Source organism: Pimephales promelas, chromosome 8 (assembly GCF_988280905.1).
Source record: "Pimephales promelas chromosome 8, fPimPro1.hap1.1, whole genome shotgun sequence".
NCBI lineage: Eukaryota > Metazoa > Chordata > Actinopteri > Cypriniformes > Leuciscidae > Pimephales > Pimephales promelas.
In genome coordinates, this window is record NC_142776.1 from 15,357,619 (window position 1) to 15,378,606 (window position 20,988).

The 20,988-nt window shown below is 39.0% G+C and overlaps 1 protein-coding gene across 1 annotated transcript; it reads left to right on the top strand.

The window, feature by feature from the left end:
- Positions 1 to 11,213: 11,213 nt before the first annotated feature.
- On the top strand, positions 11,214 to 14,475 carry LOC148977684 (uncharacterized). The gene has a single exon (XM_089134048.1). It carries the CDS (start codon positions 11,430 to 11,432, stop codon positions 13,542 to 13,544), a length of 2,115 nt encoding a protein of 704 aa, XP_088990174.1. The 5' UTR covers positions 11,214 to 11,429; the 3' UTR covers positions 13,545 to 14,475.
- Positions 14,476 to 20,988: the final 6,513 nt, after the last annotated feature.

Here is a 20,988-nt window from a genome sequence, read left to right on the forward strand (position 1 = left end):
AGTACACAAACACATATACACACACAAAAAATGTATTACACACATACAAACCACAATCTGACATCCACCCACACAATTATTGTTACAGTTTTTTCTGATTGCTTAAGCACATTTTTTGTAACTATTGGCTAGTTTTGCAAAACTCTACACACAAATAAGAAAACCTTTCACCCAATTATCAAAACATTGTAGTTATCTTGCAAAAGCAAACACAGCTAGATTACAGTTTTTCTCGATTGTTTACACACATTTTCTGAAAGAATGCCTCATATTCTCAGAACTCTACACACAAATCTAAAAACACTCACACAATTGGCAAAACCCCTCAATTCTCCTGCAAAATGAAACTTTACATTCAAAACAATGTTATTTCTTCTCAAAATGGTATTTTGTTTTCAAATGACACACACAAACCATCATATGAATAGACATTTATAAGAACCAGTTGAACACTGATGTGCTCAATGTAAAACACTATGAACAATGGAAAACACTTCTTCTCCATTCATCATAATGACTTAGGCCTTTTTTGTTCAGTGTTACACTTACTACAGATATTACATACATAACTGTGTTGTAAAATATTTGAGAATATTGTTTTTTTATACACAGAACACACAAATACACGGTAACAAATATATTTTATTTTTCCCACAAAATCAATGGGAGATAGATCCCACATTTTGTACTCCCCAACCAACACAAAGTTGCACATACAGTGGTCTACATACAAAACAACAGAATTTCTTATGCTGTTACAGTAAAAAAAGAAATAAAAAATATATCTATGCTGCATCCTCTCTTTGGTTTTGGTATTGTATGCTAAAGCTCTGATCGCTAATTGTAAAACTGTGTGACATGTGTTTGCCCATGTGACGAGTCAGTTTGAATATTTGAAAAGCAGTGTGTTCCTCATGAAAACAAGAGATTTTCTGCATGAAAATTGTGCCAAATGCAGAGAATTGTGTGTAGTGTTTTGAAAAACGTGTGTTTTTGAACTGCAATTTGAGTGTAAAGCAGGAATTGTGCTTGTGGTTCAGTAGAATTGGTTCAGGGGGTTGGTGAATGGGTTACATGTTGTGGTCATTGTGTCTCAAGTACCAGAAAATGTGTGTAAACAAGCGAGAAAAACTGTAACTCTAAACACCTTCGGAAAAATTGTGTTTATTCACACTCATAAAAACCAAGACAAAGTCAGAACACAAAATAGTAATTTAAAAAAAAAAAAAAAAATCAGCCTACATCATGTCGTCTTTCTGGGTTCGGCCGCAAAATTCCGTCCACATCGCATGCAATATCCTCCGGTCCAAGGCACCGGGGAAAATATGTCCTTGAATGCCGTATCCAGGCCTGACATGATGCCTGGTCAATATCTCCACATGCCTCCTCCATTGCCTGGAAAAGGGCTACCTGTTGATGAGGATGACGGTCGTACACTTTCCAGAACTCCTCAATGGGATTTACTGTACGTAAGAAGGGAGAGTATGGAGGGAGGTTGAGTGCCATGAAGAATGTGTGGTCTGTAAACCAGTTGCGGATTGTCCCATATGATGACATATCGGGTATGCTCTTCAACTCCACATCCTCTCCCTCTGCCTCTTTGTCCTTTTCTAGCTCCTTCCTCCAACTTCTTCACCTCCATGTCCTCTCCCTCAGCCTCCTCTGATTCTCACTCTTCTCACTCTTACTGCTCCTTCCATTGTACTCCACACAGACAGCTTACCTGTGGCTTATTTATAGTGCTTAGGCTGATTGCAAAGTGAACTCATTTTCTAAAACAGTTTTCACATATGAAAGTGAGCCAGACAGTTGGCAAAAAAGCGTTAATGATAGCCATACATGTGTATAATTTTGCTAGAAGTGTGTTGGAAATTTGGTAATTGAGTGTAAGCATTGAGTTGTGTTTAAAGTTCTGCAAAAAGAGTGTTGTGCAGTGAATTCTGCCTACAGTTTTGCAAAGTGTGTGCAAAGCAGTTTTTGTGCTCTTAGTTTTGCAAACTCAGTGAGTGGTTTTGCTATACGTATTAATAGTTTTAGAAATTGTGCTACAAGAATCACGATTAGCGCTTAAGCATTCAGAAAAAAAACTGTAATAAGCAGAAAACAGGAATAAAGCAATATTTGTCTTATAGGCCAAACCTGGACAACTGGCACTATCTGGTAAAAAAAAAAAAAAAAAAAATAGTAAAAAAAAAAATTTCGGAGCCTTGCCAACAGAATAAAACAAAGAAAATATCTTAACAAAGTTGCATCATTTTATAGTTACAGTTTTTTTCAATTGCTTACACACTAAAAATTACAGTAAAACTTTCCCACTATTAGCAAACCTTACACTCAAGGAGCAAAACACCGGCCTAGATTTGCACAACTGTAAGCACATTGTCAGCTTCACCCATTTTGCAAAACATTACACTCAGTGATTTGTAAAACTCTACACACATTTTCACACCTTAGACACAGATGAGGATTGTAAGGTTACTTCCTTGTCATTACAAAGCCCCAGTTTGCCATTGACCACACTAATGAACGAATTGGATATTCACATCCACCAGGTGTGGAAGCACAGATGTGCTAATTTGAAAACGCAGCACTCAGGTGTGCTATAAAAGGCAGCAGATGAGTCTTCAACAAAAAAAGAAGGATCTAGAAGAAAAAGAAGAAGAGTGAGAATAAGAGGGGGAGCTCAAAGAGGACATGAAGGAGGAGGACGAGAAGGAGGAAGAGGATGAGGAGAAGGGGGTAGAGGATGAAGAACAGGAGAAAGAGGTATAGAAGAAGAGGAAAAGAAGGAGATAGAGAAAGAGGCCTAGGTAGAGGTAGAGATAGAGAATGACTTGAAGAGTTGATAGAACCTGAACAAAGAAGACGAGGACCAAATTTGACTCAAGAAATCCGTGCAACACTTATTGACCATGTTATCAACCATGGACTGACACTGATGGAAGCTGGACAAAGAGATCAACCAAATCTCTGGTTGATACTGTAACTGAATAGTTACAATATTCTTGACGCTTTTACATTAGTTCAGAGTCAAGTATGTACTTCATGGAGTAATTGTAATTTGTTTACAGATATTATTTGTTTCATTGATTTCATTTTTGGTTAATTGCTGTAACTGATTATGCTAAGAAATACTGTAAGTATTGTAATAAATACTTGAAATATTCAGTCTGCAGCATCAGTGTTGTGCAGTGCTTGTTACGTTTATATATTCGTGTACAATCTCCCTATATCTCAAACTAATCAGAATGTTGAGTTTGTCACTTTTTTTTTTTCATTTTCATCTTTTTTTCAATTATTCCTTACAATGTCTGGCCAAAAACTCTAGCACATGCTATTTCCTAAAAATAGTTTTTTACAAATATGTTTTTATTTATCACAGCAGTGTGAAACTGGGTGCAATAGTGTCTGATCATTGAGGATTGTGTTGGTTAAATGAAAACTAATAGCATTTTCACAAATATGTGTATATCTTTTGACTGAAGTGTGTATGTTTTGACAGAAGTGTGTCATTTTGCAAACAATCTAGGAATTATGCAAATTGAGTGTGGTGTTTGGATAATTGTCATTATATTTTGAAAAAAAGAACCCGGTTTTCAAAATTGCGTGTAAACAATTGAAAAAAACTGTAAAACAACACCCGTTGCTTTGTGTAATGAAGAGATGTGGATTGTGCATTAAGAACGTAGTGTGCATCAAAAATACCATATACGTAATATGCACTTTATTGCATTCAAGAACTAAACCCTTCCTTAGTGCTTTGACTGGATAACGTGTGTTGTTTCATTGCAATGCTTATATTTTCTAACTTATTCTTCTTTGGATTGAAAAGAAAAGATAAAACACGCGTGCATTTCCATTCTACAACTAATTAATTTGTGTTTTGACAAGAAAACATCTCAAGAGCGATCGCTTTACAATGCACACACTAACTTGTTCCTATGTGCAACGAAAAGATTTGCAATGCTTGTGCATTGCACATGCACGCAATAACTAACCTCTGCGCAATGAAAAGAAAACACCTAACATGTGTTTCAGTGCATTGCATGATATATCTAACTTGCTCCTCGTTATGCATATGCACGCAATAACTAACCTCTGTGCAGTGAAAAGAAAACATCTAACATGTGTGTCATTGCATTGCATGACATAATCTAACTTGTTCCTCGTTATGCATGCACGCAATAACTAACCCCTGTGCAGTGAAAAGAAAACACCTAAGATGTGTTTCAGTGCATTGCATGACATATCTAACTTGTTCTGTTCCTCGTTATGCATATGCACGCAATAACTAACCTCTGTGCAATGAAAAGAAAACACCTAAGATGTGCTTCATTGCATTGTATGACCTATCTAACTTGTTCCTCGTTATGCTTATGAAGATTCACAATCTCATCATTTAATGTTGTTTTTAGTTTTTTTATTGTTTTTATTAATAATCATAATCATTAGTATTATGCATGTGATTTACACTTTTCATATACATTTTTTATACTTTTCATATATCATTCATAATCATTTATAATCTACATTTGATCTACATTTTTATGAATCAAACTTTTCTGAATTCTGTATGTGGAAGACTTTTAGAGTTTGGGGGACTTGGGGGGAAGTTGAGTGTATTATGTTTCTTTCCGTGGAGCAGAATATACATTTCGGTGATTGATTGAGAGCAGATGTTAGTATATGTACTGTGTAAGTTCTTTGTTTGAGACAGAGAGAGGGGAGAAAATACAGATAAGCAGAAGGACGATCTTTGCTGGTCCACTCTCTCTCCCTTATGTCTTATATAAATTGGTAAAATAAATAACATATATTGGCAGAATGACTGGTGTCTTTTCATTAAATTAAATAACAAGGGGAAACGAAGATTTTAAATCTACATTTTTGGCGTCACACGAAAAGGATCGCATACCCAGGCATTCGTCTCAATCATTTCAGGTAAGACTTTTTTTTCCTTTCTAAAAGTTTTAAGTCTGCCTGATGATTAGAGACAGTGACTGAAATGCTGAAAAGAACTGTGTTATTTTAAGTACCAGTTGTTTTGCCAATGAATATGAGACATAAGGAAAAATTTATATAAAAATTAATCAGATTAAACAATCAAATTGAATTAGGCTTATTTAAGGTTCTCTGAAAAGTAAACCTCAAACAATATTTGAAATGCTGGGATAGAGATGGATCTTTTTTAGAAAAAAGACCATCTAGTCAGAAATTTGGAATTAGCTGTAAAACGGTTAAGCTAGTAAAATTTGCTTGGTTATAACTGCGACGTGGTTGGATAGTGGCGGGACTGTTTAAAGAAGGCAGAGTAATCCCTAAAACATCCAGCACACCGAAGATTCGTTCTCAGTAGGAGACGAGGGAAGTTAACACAAGCGGTACTTGATTGACCAAAGCGGTTAAATGTGGCGGGACTGTTTTAAAAATGATGGCAGAGTAATCCCTAAAACATTGTAACACGCTAGAGTTATACAAGTATAAAAGGCGCCCTTGTAACTAGCTAGGATCGTGGGCATTCTGAACCTGACCGTAAAGCTGTTCAAATATTTGAGGAGACTGATCCGAGTTAACTTTAAGGGGAAAAAAAAAAAAGACCAAAGAAATTAATCTGAGATAAAATCCAAAATATTTGGAAAGAGAAAAAAAAAAGAAACCATTTTGAGTTTTAAAAAGAAAACTAAAATACTGAAAAGCATTAGAGTTAACTTTTCTTTAAAATTTTCTTTTGTTCTGTGAGTGAGGGTCAGAGAAAGAGAGTGAAGCAGCCCCTCCCTTCAGAATTGCCCTGTACCTTCACACACACACATCCAGTTGGTGAGGGAGAGAGGCAGGGAGCCCCACACACACATACTTAGACACACACACATAGGCTGCAGCTCTGAGCACATACACATACATATACAGACAGCCTGCAGCTCTGAGCACACACACATACGCATCACATAGGCTGCAGTTTCTGAACATAGACGCACATACATAGCCCCCCCATATAATTTACACACACACACACACACACACACACACACACACACACACACACACACACACACACACACACACATATAGGCACACATACATCCCTGCTGTTCTGAGTTAACAGACTGTTCTGAGTTGCACAGACTTTTAACACTTGAAGATGGCAGCAAGTGTCTGTACCAGCAGCACAATAGCTGAATGGTATCTTGAAAAGAAGAAGAACAAGAAACTAACTAAACTTTTGAAAAAAGGACTGGACATTAATGCATCTATGAATGAGCAGTTAAGCTGGTTCGAGTCCCAAAAAGACAAGATAAAATCAAAAGCATTTCCAATTTTAGCAGCTAATTGGATTGTGAAACAAGGTGGAATTTGTTGTGACTTACATGGAGGTCCGGTACCGCTTGTTGAAGTTATGAAGCCTCAGCTTGAAGCATACCACAAATTAAACAAAATCATGTCCATCACATGTCCAGAGAAGGAAAACACAACCAGTGATGATTTATTTGATCCAGATTGGACAAATATAATAACTGAAGCTGAAAGGAAATATTCACAAGCACCAGTGAAATCCGCGACAACAGTAACGCCTCCACCTTACAAACCAATTTATCCACCTTTGCCTGAACAATATACAAGTTCATCTAAACCTCTGACGCAGCCTCAAGCTTCAAGATCAAACGGAGGTCCAGTTGACAAAATGTATATTGCATCTGCACAAGCAGCTCCAATAATAACAAGATCTAAATCAGCCCAGCCAAGCAGAGACATGATGAGATGTACACCAGCTCATAATTATGGATCTGACTGGGGTGATGAGACAAGAGATGATGACGTGATTACAATTGACAAAATCGGTCCTGAATTTTCTTCACCTGTGATTAAAAGGGAAGAGTCGCAACCTGAGATGATGACCGAAGAAAGACCATTTACTCCGGGAGAACGACAAGCCATTCTCTCAGCCTTGCCTCCTCTGAAGAGACAAGATCCAAACACAGAGTTTTGGCGAGAATTAGACTCTCTGGTTGAAGCACATCAAATGACACTAAAAGACATTCACACCATTGTGAAAGCTAAAATCCCAAGAGACCGATGGGAACGCCTGCCAGCGTCGATAACAACAGCCCAATGGGTAGACTTGTGGGTTGATGGCCAAGGACGACCCCTGGGTCTTTGGCAAACATTAGATGTATTCCGAAAGGAAATCCAAGAAATCTTGGGAAGCGGTAAAATTCCATTCACTTCAGTGACATTGATTAAGCAAAAGGATGATGAATCTCCAGACGAATATGCTCTGCGTAAGTGGAACACTTATGAGAGATGGGCTCTCTGCGCTAAGAAACAACCTGACAGAGATGATGAACAATTCACTGACACACTTGTGGATGGGTTTAGCTCTAAATACCAACAAGCGTTATCACTTGGAGTCAATCCAGGCGAAACATATGACCAAATTATGCAATGGGCTGGCCGTCTAGAGATGGCGATGAGATCAAACAAGGAAGAAGGAAACAAGACAAATCGAAAAGGAGTGGCGACAGCTCAATACAACATGGATACAAAGAATAAGATTGTTGTTTGCGGCAACTGTGGAAAGCGTGGCCACTCAAGAAAAGACTGCTGGGCTAAAGGTGGTGGAGCAGAAGGTCAAGGTCCATCATTTAAACAAGTCACTGCGAAAAATCATGATGAAACCTCTCAAGGGAAGACATGGACGGACGCACAAGTCCGTCAACTCATAGAGGGGATTATGCGTCCGCAATAGGAATCAGCGGCCCCCTGTATTAGTAAGAAAAGAGACAATCGCCTTTTCATCAATGCATTAATAGGGGGCCACCCATGTGATATCCTGGTTGACACAGGAGCCTCAATTTCAATAACAGATCTGAACCTACCTACAACAGATGAGACTATGGAAGTTGAAGGAGTTGGAGGAGGTATCACAACATTTCATAAAAGTATCCAAGTTCCACTACAAATACATGAAGATGAAGTCGTATGGACATCTTTCTGGGTGGGACCGAATTCACAAGGAAGCCTCATTGGCATGGACATACTTCCATTGTTGAACATGATCATCTTCACTGACAGTCGCCAAATCGCTACAACAGCTGGGATAATACCACACGAAGATCGCACATGTAATTTGAGTTCAGTTGGTGCAGCAAAACCAATCATCAGAGACTGGACCAAAGACGGTGTGTGGGGTCTTCTGTGCAGTTTACATCCAGAAGTTTGGGCTAAACACAAATTTGATTGTGGCAAAGCCAACATTGACCCTGTTGTTATTGAAGGGCCGACACATGCCCCTCATAAACAATACCCTATCCGACCTGAAGCAAGACGAGCCGTGGAAGAGATAGTGGCAGACTTGGAAGCTGAAGGGATTATCAGACAAACTTCATCAACCACTAATAGTCCTGTCTGGCCTGTCAAGAAATCGGATAACTCATGGAGATTAACCATTGATTACACAAGACTCAACAGTGTAACACCAAAACCGCATCCTATTGTGGCCAATCCTGCCACCATTCTGAATGATATTCCAGGAGATGCTAAAATTTTCACAGTACTAGATGTACTGTCTGCTTTCTGGTCTATACCTATTGACGAAAAATCTCAAGAGAAACTTGCCTTCACAGTGGGTGCAAAACAGTATGTCTGGAACAGACTCCCACAAGGACTTAATATTTCTCCTGTGGTATTTCACAGAACTTTGGATCAGTTCTTAACGGAGCAAAAAGCTGAAATCGAGAGTTCAGGAAGTGTTTGCCTCCAATACGTGGATGACTTGTTAATTGCAAGCCCAGATGAAAACAGCCACATATTTGCTCTGAATATTGTCCTACAAGCCCTTAAGAAAGGAGGATTCAAAGTCAACCCCGACAAAGCACAGCTGGCCAAAACCAAGGTTATCTACTTGGGCCAAGAAATATCTGTCGAGGGAAGGAGACTGACAACAGAGCGTGTGGAGGCATTACGGCAACTTCCAAAACCTCTAACAGTTACAGGAATGAGGAAAGTAATGGGACTTTTCAACTATTGTCGTCAGTATATTCCTGATTTTGCCAGCATCACCAGCCCCCTCATTGACTTGTACAAGGGAGGAAAGCCTGGAATGGAACAGATAAACTGGACACCGGAAGCTGAGGAAGCATTTACTTCAATGAAAGAAAAACTGACTTCAGCCCCAGCCTTGGGACTTCCTGATGGACGATTGCCGTTTCATTTGTGGACCAGGGTGGGAGATGAGACGTACTCAGCAGTACTGTGTCAAAAACCAGGTGATCGATACAGACCTGTTGGATACTTTTCCACAAAGATTCCTGTTACAATGATTGGTCAACCACGATGTATACAAGCTCTCGATGGTGCCACATGGGCAGTGGATGCTGTGGAAAATTTGATAGGAGCACAAACAATCATATTGCATACTCCACACAGTATAGTGACGTTGCTGAACAACACAAACATCAAGACCATTACTGATGCAAGGAGAGCAAAATGGGAAGCAACTTTGTTGAACAAGGATTTGAGAGTGGAAATCATCAGAGACACATCCCTTAACCCTGCAACGATGATGATCGAACCACACGAGGGAACACCACATGAGTGTGAAAAACAAGTAGAAGAAGAAAGTCTTGGTCCTGTTAGTCCAACACCTCTTGAAAATCCAGACAAGGAGTTATGGGTCGATGGATCCAGTTACTATGTTGATGGAAAACGACATACTGGATGGGCTGTAGTGGAAGCTGATGGAAATGTCGTGAAGAAAGGAGCTCTTTCTGGGCATTTTTCAGCACAAGTAGCTGAGCTCATAGCACTTGCAGAAGCTTTCGAATTATCGGAAGGACAACGAGTCAACATCTACACAGATAGTCGTTATGCTTTTGGAGTGGTCCATGACTACCTTGCTCTGTGGAAAAAACGTGGACTTATCACCAGCAATGGGAGCGAAATACAACATGCTTCCATAATTCGTCGTTTGATTGCAGCATGTCACCTACCCAGAGAAGCAGCCGTGATCAAAGTAAAATCACATCAATCTGACAAGTCCAAAGAAAGTCAAGGAAACACGGCAGCAGATGCAGCGGCCAGAGAAGCAGCACTACTTCCTCTTACTCCTGTTACCTTGGTAAAGGAAAACAGCAAAGATAATCCTGAGCTCCGCCTTCTGTCATATCAAACTGAGACAGATGAAGAGAAAGAACAATGGATAAAAGCGGGAGCGAAAGAGGATGATCAAGGTATCTGGAGAATTCCAACAGGACAAGTGGTGATGCCTATCGGAACAAGAAGGGAACTAATGCAGCTGTATCATGGAAAAGTACATGCTGGAGCAAAAGCAATGAAAGCTCAAATCAGCGAGACGTGGTGGTGGCCACGAATGATGAGAGACATTGATGATTACTGTAGAAGATGCTTGATCTGTCTGAAAGCAAATGTTGGAAAATCTGTAAAGGTGCGGATGTCACATGCACCCAGACCAACAGGTCCATGGACACATCTCCAAATCGATTTCACAGGACCTTTGTCACCCAGTGGAGGGTACCAATACATTCTAGTAATCATGGACAGATTTACTAGATGGGTGGAAGCATTCCCAACAAAAACCTGCACTGCTGAAGCAGCCGCACGAGTGATGGTTGAACAAGTCTTTCCTCGCTGGGGTCTTCCATATGAACTTGATTCTGACAATGGAACTCACTTCACTGGAAAACTGATGAAGGAAGCAATGAAATTGATGGGGATTAAACAGAAGTTTCACGTCCCGTACAGACCTCAAAGTTCAGGCCTAGTGGAACGGATGAACAGATCGTTGAAAACCGCTCTTACCAAGGCCATTCTGCAAACTGGCCAAGGATGGCACAAGTTGTTACCCGCAATTTTGTGGAATCTGAGAGCAACCCCGAACAGAGTAACGGGACTGACTCCTTTTGAACTGATGACTGGAAGAGCAATGGTTCTGCCTCCTGATGCTCCGCCGCCTGCGGGAACAGGAGGAGACTCTACTTTGTTCCAAGAGAAGCTACGACGCTATCTCACAATGCTGGACAAAGCAATCAAAGACAATAATAAGAAAGTGCGAGAAGCTCAACAGCAATGGGATGAAAAACATACCACTACTGACATTCCACACATTCCTGAGTTAGGCAGTTTTGTTATGGTCAAACGTATTCCCAGGAAAGGTTTAGAACCTAGGTGGGAGGGGCCATATGAGGTACTTTTAACAACAGATACAAGTGTCTGCCTAAAAGGGAAGGGTGTAGGAACAGATAGATGGTATCATTGGTCACAAGTTAAACCTTGCTTAGTGAATGAACAAAATGATGAAGGCTTAGGACCTGAGATTGAGCACTGTTCACTCATTAACTTTGGGAAAAAGGAGTGATGATTAATTATTTTTCTGCTTCCATTTCAGGAATCAATTCCATTGACATTGATTAGAGATGGTCGCAAGTTATTCTCGATACACAACGACAATGGTATGCTTGTTTTTAATTTTACTTGGCATTTACCAAGGAAGCCAAGCTTTATGGACTCCTCGAGTTCAAGAAATTACTCGGAATGCAACCCTGAAATCTGGCCAACGTTTTACTCTACCCTTTATTTCCAGATGGGGATTATGGGATTGGGTGCCACGTAATGATAAAGACCTTGCTAAATATCGAGTGGGCATCTACGGTGGATGTAACTTTCACCACCAATGTTACAAAAGCAGAGTAATTTGGCCGGTGAAAGATGGGGGGTATACCGGTAGTGCTCAAAGACGAGAAATTTGTTCAAAAGAACAATGTGAAATTGTGGGGTTAAACCTCATAACATCTACTGATGTGGAAATTAATTTCATTTTGAATCGTACCCACATGCTTACAATATGGGATTCATTAGCCCTAGGCTGTATCTATCCCATAGTGTTACCATGCGAGGGGTTTCTATGGGATGCTACCTCCAGGACAACTAGATTCAAGGGAAATTACATACGAGTTTGGCATTCGGAAGATGCGAATGAATATTGTGAGACTGAATTAGAAACTGGGGAAATTGGACGGTGTTTTTATCTTTCTGCGGGAAAGACAAACAAAGCTAAAACATGCCCAAGTACAACTATTGCACCAGCTCATGGTATATTGTTAGCAAAGGAAACCAAAACCTTGATAAACGAAGCTCATATGGTGCGACAGCGCATTAATTATAACTTGATGTCTCTTCTTACTGTTTATGATCAGTCCTATTGTGGAAATTTCACAAAAATTAGGAGCTGGTTGGAAAAAGAAATTAAATATTATACCTCTAAGGATCCTCTTGGAAGTCGAAATCGCAAACCTCGAAGTATATGGGGAGACATAGCGGGGGTATTTGGCTCTGTCAATTCAATTAGTAATACTGCTCAGCTGAAACAATTAAGTGAGTACTCTCAGTGGGTGGGAACAATGACCGGCAAAGGACTTACTGAGACTCTTCAAGGTTCTCTACATATTATAGCAGCGGGTCAGCATCTTAATGACGCAGCGAGGGAATTGGCAGATGCATTAGTGAAATCGTCTAATTTTGAGACACATCGTGCAGCGTGTTTATTTTTGGCTCAGAATTTGAAGGATCAAATGGTAGAGGATATTCAGGTTATTCGAATGGGTCAAGTTCCTGAGCGAATAGCGGAATCTTTGTTATGGGTTTTTGGAAAACAACTTAATTTGACTTCTGCTAAACATGCTCCATTAGTTAAAATCGCAATCAATGAAGATTCGTTGTCAGGTTCTGGAACATTACCTTTGATTATGGTCTGGCCTCAATATGGGAAACGCAATATTATGACAGTTAGACGATTCCAATCAATGGGGGTTAGACAAGGAAATTCAGTAATTAGATTGGGAAGGAATGGATATTGGGCTGAAGGTGAAACACCAATGATTTCTACTACAGACTGTTGTATTGAGGAACATGAGTGGGTAATTTGCTCATGTTCTACAATGTTTAGTCTGTCTCTTAATGGATCTGCAGTTTGGGAAGTAGTTCCTTTAGATCAAGCCACAGGTGCATGGCAGGTGTCAGAAGCACAGTGGTGTATATTACATGACGGAATAAATGAAAATATGATATACGGAGGAAAGCTATGTCCAATTCCTTCTGATCCATTTTGCGTTGAGATTCTCTATCCTCTTCAATTGGGTGGAATTCATGTTCCACATGTACAATTGTTGCAGTTAGATCCACAGTGGTGGAATAATGATTTGGTGGAAGAGAGGAATTATGAACTCTTTGAAATGGTCAAGAGAGTTAAAGCAAGCGTTAAGGCAGCTCAAGAGGAGGGAATTCAAGCAATGGGTCATGTTATCGTAGCGAATGGAGTAGCTAAATTGATGTCTGAGAGGAAATTAGCTCGAATTCCAGGGAATTTAACATGGTTGGAATGGATAGTTTTGACTATGGTAGGAGTTTTTGTGTTTCTGTTAGTAATAAAACTTATCATATATGTGATAAGAAAGAGAAGTACCAAACCTTTTAGATTGGTTATTACTGACAAAATGGATAAAACCGAGAATGGAAAATTCGGAGTGAGATAGGAGATTTTATACACTACACTACATACAAAACACAACCTCACAAACAATGAACACCCGCTTACTGATTTACAACCCCAAGGGATAGGACCCTTTTAACATCAACGTTTATTTTAATTTCTTATTTTGGCTCGGAACTGGGGGATTTAATTAGTTAACGAGTTAATTAATTAATGAGTCCAGGCACGGGCAGAAGACTTTTTTAGTTTTTCTTTTCTTAGATGATTGGGGTTCATTTTAAATGCTTACACATAGATGTTAAATGACACATAGTATGCGGGGACATACCATGGGTTGGGTTTTTGTTTGTTATTTCTTTTCTTTTCTGTTTCAATTCTTTTGTCTTCTATGTCTATGTCTTGGTCTACTATTTCTCGTCAGCACTATCACTTCAATAGGTTGGCCACCTGGAGATGATGGTGTGGAACTGACGGCCGTAGTTCCAGAGGAGGGACTGAAGATTCACAATCTCATCATTTAATGTTGTTTTTAGTTTTTTTATTGTTTTTATTAATAATCATAATCATTAGTATTATGCATGTGATTTACACTTTTCATATACATTTTTTATACTTTTCATATATCATTCATAATCATTTATAATCTACATTTGATCTACATTTTTATGAATCAAACTTTTCTGAATTCTGTATGTGGAAGACTTTTAGAGTTTGGGGGACTTGGGGGGAAGTTGAGTGTATTATGTTTCTTTCCGTGGAGCAGAATATACATTTCGGTGATTGATTGAGAGCAGATGTTAGTATATGTACTGTGTAAGTTCTTTGTTTGAGACAGAGAGAGGGGAGAAAATACAGATAAGCAGAAGGACGATCTTTGCTGGTCCACTCTCTCTCCCTTATGTCTTATATAAATTGGTAAAATAAATAACATATATTGGCAGAATGACTGGTGTCTTTTCATTAAATTAAATAACAAGGGGAAACGAAGATTTTAAATCTACACTTATGCACGCAATAACTAACCTCTGTCCAATGAAAAGAAAACACCTAAGATGTGTTTCATTGCATTGCATGACATATCTAAATTGTTCCTCGTTATGCATATGCACGCAATAACTGACCTCTGTGCAGTGAAAAGAAAACACCTAAGATGTGTTTCAGTGCATTGCATGACATATCTAACTTGTTTCTCGTTATGCATATACACGCAATAACTAACCTCTGTGCAATGAAAAGGAAACACCTAAGATGTGTTTTATTGCATTGCATGACATATCTAACTTGTTCCTCGTTATACATATTCACGCAATAACTAACCTCTGTGCAATGAAAAGAAAACGACTAAGATGTGTTTCATTGCATTGCATGATCTAAAATGTTCCTCGTTATAACTATTCACGCAATAACTAACCTCTGTGCAATGAAAAGAAAACAACTAAGATGTGTTTCATTGCATTGCATGATCTAAAATGTTCCTCGTTATAACTATTCACGCAATAACTAACCTCTGTGGAATGAAAAGAAAACAACTAACATGTGTTTCAGTGCATTGCATGATATATCTAACTTGTTCCTCGTTATGCATATGCACGCAATAACTAACCCCGGGGCAGTGAAAAGAAAACACCTAATGCCGAGTTCAGACTGCATGATTTTAGCCACGATTTTGGCTCGCCGACAGGTTTTGAGAAATCGCCGACAAATGCCCGAAATCACAGGCAAATCGGCGCTCGTTCACGCGAGTGACAATCACGCAGTGTGAATGAACAAAGACGCGAACTGAGAGAATCACCGACGAGTCGCCGACGCCCGTGAGATATTTGGCATGCTAAATATCTGGACCTGTCGGCGATTCAAAATCCTGCTGTGTGAAAAGTGTTTTGACTGAAAACTACATCGGCGATCACCGGCAGCCAGTGAGAGAGCAAGATACAGAGCAGCGGGGAGTTCGGGGAGGAGTTATAGATCACATATCAACATGATATGGCATTGTTTCAACAAAAAAAGCTTCTTCTCGGTTTATTTGGACACAATAAATGGAAGAAAAATTAGTAGAAATTTGGCAGGAGCACTCGTGTCTGTTTCACCAGCTGTACCACAACCGGGTCGAAAAAAAAAGTCTCACGTGAGAACTCCGGTCTTGCACGTGTGGTGTCGCGCGTTGTTTCCTTTTCATATCTCACGCGTGTTTGTTGTGAAATGTAGTTTGCGTGCAGCGTGCTAGACAGAGGCTGTCGGCGATTTTTCTAAAGTCATGCAGTGTGAAACCTTCTGTCGCCGATCCATCGTCCAGTGTGAACACAGCAGCGACTGAATGCTGGCCAAGATAGTCATGCAGTGTGAAAAGAGCAGCGACCTGACTACTTTGAAAATCGTGCAGTCTGAAAGAGCCATAAGATGTGTTTCAGTGCATTGCATGACATATCTAACTTGTTCCTCGTTATGCATATGCATGCAATAACTAACATCTGTGAAGTGAAAAGAAAACACCTAAGATGTGTTTCATTGCATTGCATGACATATCCAACTTGTTTCTCGTTATGCTTATGCACGCAATAACTAACCTCTGTGCAATGAAAACACCTAAGATGTGTTTCATTGCATTGCATGGCATATCTAACTTGTTCCTCGTTATGCATATGCACGCAATAACTAACCTCTGTGCAGTGAAAAGAAAACACCTAAGATGTTTTTCAGTGCATTGCATGACATATCTAACTTGTTTCTCGTTATGCATATACACGCAATAACTAACCTCTGTGCAATGAAAAGAAAACACCTAAGATGTGTTTTATTGCATTGCATGACATATCTAACTTGTTCCTCGTTATGAATATGCACGCAATAACTAACCTCTGTGCAATGAAAAGAAAACAACTAAGATGTGTTTCATTGCATTGCATGATCTAAAATGTTCCTCGTTATAACTATTCACGCAATAACTAACCTCTGTGCAATGAAAAGAAAACAACTAAGATGTGTTTCATTGCATTGATTGATCTAAAATGTTCCTCGTTATAACTATTCACGCAATAACTAACCTCTGTGCAATGAAAAGAAAACAACTAAGATGTGTTTCATTGCATTGCATGATCTAAAATGTTCCTCGTTATAACTATTCACGCAATAACCTCTGTGCAATGAAAAGAAAACACCTAAGATGTGCTTCATTGCATTGCATGACCTATCTAACTTGTTCCTCGTTATGCATATGCACGCAATAACTGACCTCTGTCCAGTGAAAAGAAAACACCTAAGATGTGTTTCAGTGCATTGCAAGACAGATCTAACTTGTTTCTCGTTATGCATATGCACGCAATAACTAACCTCTGTGCAGGGAAAAGAAAACACCTAAGATGTTTTTTAGTGCATTGCATGACATATCTAACTTGTTTCTCGTTATGCATATACACGCATTAACTAACCTCTGTGCAATGAAAAGAAAACACGTAAGATGTATTTCAGTGCAATGCATGATATATCTAACTTGTTTCTCGTTATGCATATACACGCAATAACTAACCTCTGTGCAATGAAAAGAAAACACCTTAGATGTGTTTCATTGCATTGCAAGAGAGATCTAACTTGTTTCTCGTTATGCATATGCACGCAATAACTAACCTCTGTGCCGTGAAAAGAAACACCTAAGATGTGTTTCAGTGCATTGCATGACAATAACTAACTTGTTACTCGTTATGCATATGCACTCAATAACTAACCTCTGTGCAGTGAAAAGAAAACACCTAAGATGTGTTTCATCGCATTGCATGACATATCTAAATTGTTACTCGTTATGCATATGCACGCAATAACTAACCTCTGTGTAGTGAAAAGAAAACACCTAAGATGTGTTTCAGTGTATTGCATGACAGATCTAACTTGTTTCTCTTTATGCATATGCACGCAATAACTAACCTCTGTGCAGTGAAAAGAAAACACCTAAGATGTGTTTCAGTGCATTGCATGACATATATCTAACTTGTTACTCGTTATGCATCTGCACGCAATAACTAACCTCTGTGCAGTGAAAAGAAAACACCTAAGATGTGTTTCAGTGCATTGCAAAACAGATCTAACTTGTTTCTCGTTATAACTATTCACGCAATAACTAACCTCTGTGCAATGAAAAGAAAACAACTAACATGTGTTTCAGTGCATTGCATGATATATCTAACTTGTTCCTCGTTATGCATATGCACGCAATAACTAACCCCGGGGCAGTGAAAAGAAAACACCTAAGATGTGTTTCAGTGCATTGCATGACATATCTAACTTGTTCCTCGTTATGCATATGCACGCAATAACTAACATCTGTGAAGTGAAAAGAAAACACCTAAGATGTGTTTCATTGCATTGCATGACATATCCAACTTGTTTCTTGTTATGCTTATGCACGCAATAACTAACCTCTGTGCAATGAAAAGAAAACACCTAAGATGTGTTTCATTGCATTGCATGGCATATCTAACTTGTTCCTCGTTATGCATATGCACCCAATAACTAACCTCTGTGCAGTGAAAAGAAAACACCTAAGATGTTTTTCAGTGCATTGCATGACATATCTAACTTGTTTCTCGTTATGCATATACACGCAATAACTAACCTCTGTGCAATGAAAAGAAAACAACTAAGATGTGTTTCATTGCATTGCATGACATATCTAACTTGTTTCTCGTTATGCATATACACGCAATAACTAACCTCTGTGCAATGAAAAGAAAACACCTAAGATGTTTTTCAATGCATTGCATGACATATCTAACTTGTTCCTCGTTATGCATATGCACGCAATAACTAACCTCTGTGCAATGAAAAGAAAACAACTAAGATGTGTTTCATTGCATTGCATGATCTAAAATGTTCCTCGTTATAACTATTCACGCAATAACTAACCTCTGTGCAATGAAAAGAAAACAACTAAGATGTGTTTCATCGCATTGCATGATCTAAAATGTTCCTCGTTATAACTATTCACGCAATAACTAACCTCTGTGCAATGAAAAGAAAACAACTAAGATGTGTTTCATTGCATTGCATGATCTAAAATGTTCCTCGTTATAACTATTCACGCAATAACCTCTGTGCAATGAAAAGAAAACACCTAAGATGTGCTTCATTGCATTGCATGACCTATCTAACTTGTTCCTCGTTATGCATATGCACGCAATAACTAACCTCTGTGCAGTGAAAAGAAACACTTAAGATGTGTTTCAGTGCATTGCAAGACAGATCTAACTTGTTTCTCGTTATGCTTATGCACGCAATAACTAACCTCTGTGCAATGAAAAAAAACACCTAAGATGTTTTTCAGTGCATTGCATGACATATCTAAATTGTTACTCGTTATGCATATGCACGCAATTACTAACCTCTGTGCAGTGAAAAGAAAACACCTAAGATGTGTTTCAGTGTATTGCATGACAGATCTAACTTGTTTCTCTTATACATATGCACGCAATAACTAACCTCTGTCAAATGAAAAGAAAACACCTAAGATGTGTTTCATTTTATTGCATGACATATCTAACTTGTTCCTCGTTATGCATATGCACGCAATAACTAACCTCTGTGCAGTGAAAAGAAAACACCTAAGATGTGTTTCATCGCATTGCATGACATATCTAACTTGTTCCTCGTTATGCATATGCACGCAATAACTAACATCTGTGCAGTGAAAAGAAAACACCTAAGATGTGTTTCAGTGCATTACATGACATATCTAACTTGTTACTCGTTATGCATATGCACGGAATAACTAACCTCTGTACAATGAAAAGAAAACACCTAAGATGTGTTTCATTGCATTGCATGACATATCTAACTTGTTCCTCGTTATGCATATGCACGCAAAAACCTCTGTGCAATGAAAAGAAAACAACTAAGATGTGTTTCAATGCATTGCATGACCTATCTAACTTATTCCTCGTTATGTATGCATGCAATAACTATCCTCTGTGCAATGAAAAGAAAACACCTAAGATGTGTTTCATCGCATTGCATGACCTATCTACCTTGTTCCTCGTTATGTATGCATGCAATAACTATCCTCTCTGCAATGAAAAGAAAACACCTAAGATGTGTTTCATCGCATTGCATGACCTATCTAACTTGTTCCTCGTTATGCATATGCACGCAATAACTAACCTCTGTGCAGTGAAAAGAAAACACCTAAGATGTGTTTCATTGCATTGCATGACAGATCTAACTTGTTTCTCGTTATGCATATACACGCAATAACTCGCTCTGTGCAGTGAAAAGAAAACACCTAAGATGTGTTTCAGTGCATTACATGACATATCTAACTTGTTACTCGTTATGCATATGCACGGAATAACTAACCTCTGTACAATGAAAAGAAAACACCTAAGATGTGTTTCATTGCATTGCATGACATATCTAACTTGTTCCTCGTTATGCATATGCACGCACAACGCATTCTCACCCCAAGGCATCACCTTTGACCATGCTTCAATATTTGACGTTTTAGGCGCCCTTTAGCGTCACTTACATGACGCGATCCTACGGCGTCATCTAACTGACGCTAAAGGAAAGCGTCAGTTAGAGGACGCGGTTAGGTTTGGGTGTGGGGTGGGGGTAGGGTACACGCGATGCTAGGGCGTCATCTAACTGACGCTAAAGGGCGCCTAAAGCGTCAGATATTGAAGCATGTCCAAATGCTTCCTAAGGCGTTAGTTAAGTGACGCCTTGGGGGTGAGAATGGGCTGGCACGCAATAACCTCTGTGCAATGAAAAGAAAACAACTAAGATGTGTTTCAATGCATTGCATGACCTATCTAACTTGTTCCTCGTTATGTATGCATGCAATAACTATCCTCTGTGCAATGAAAAGAAAACACCTAAGATGTGTTTCATCGCAGTGCATGACCTATCTAACTTGTTCCTCGTTATGCATATCCACGTAATAACTAACCTCTGTGCAATGAAAAGAAAAGACCTAAGATGTGTTTCATTGCATTGCAAGATAGATATAACTTGTTTCTCGTTATGCATATGCACGCAAATAGCTAACCTCTCTGCAGTGAAAAGAAAACACCTAACATGGGTTTCAGTGCATTGCATGACATATCTAATTTGTTCCTCGTTACGCATATGCACGCAATAACTAACCTCTGTGCAATGAAAAGAAAACACCTAAGATGTGTTTTCTCGCACTGCATGACATATCTAACTTTTTCCTTGTTATGAATATGCACGCAATAACTAACCTCTGTGCAATGAAAAGAAAGCACCTAAGATGTGTTTCATCGCATTGCATGACCTATCTAACTTGTTCCTCGTTATGCATATCCACGTAATATCTTACCTCTGTGTAATGAAAAGAAAACACCTAATATGTGTTTCATTGCATTGCATGATAGATACAACTTGTTTCTCGTTATGCGTATGCACGCAAATAACTAACCTCTCTGCAGTGAAAAGAAAACACCTAACATGGGTTTCAGTGCATTGCATGACATATCTAACTT

Coding starts and splice junctions, on each gene's coding strand:
- LOC148977684 (XM_089134048.1), top strand. CDS start 11,430: ATGGTCGCAAGTTATTCTCGATACACAACGACAATGGTATGCTTGTTT.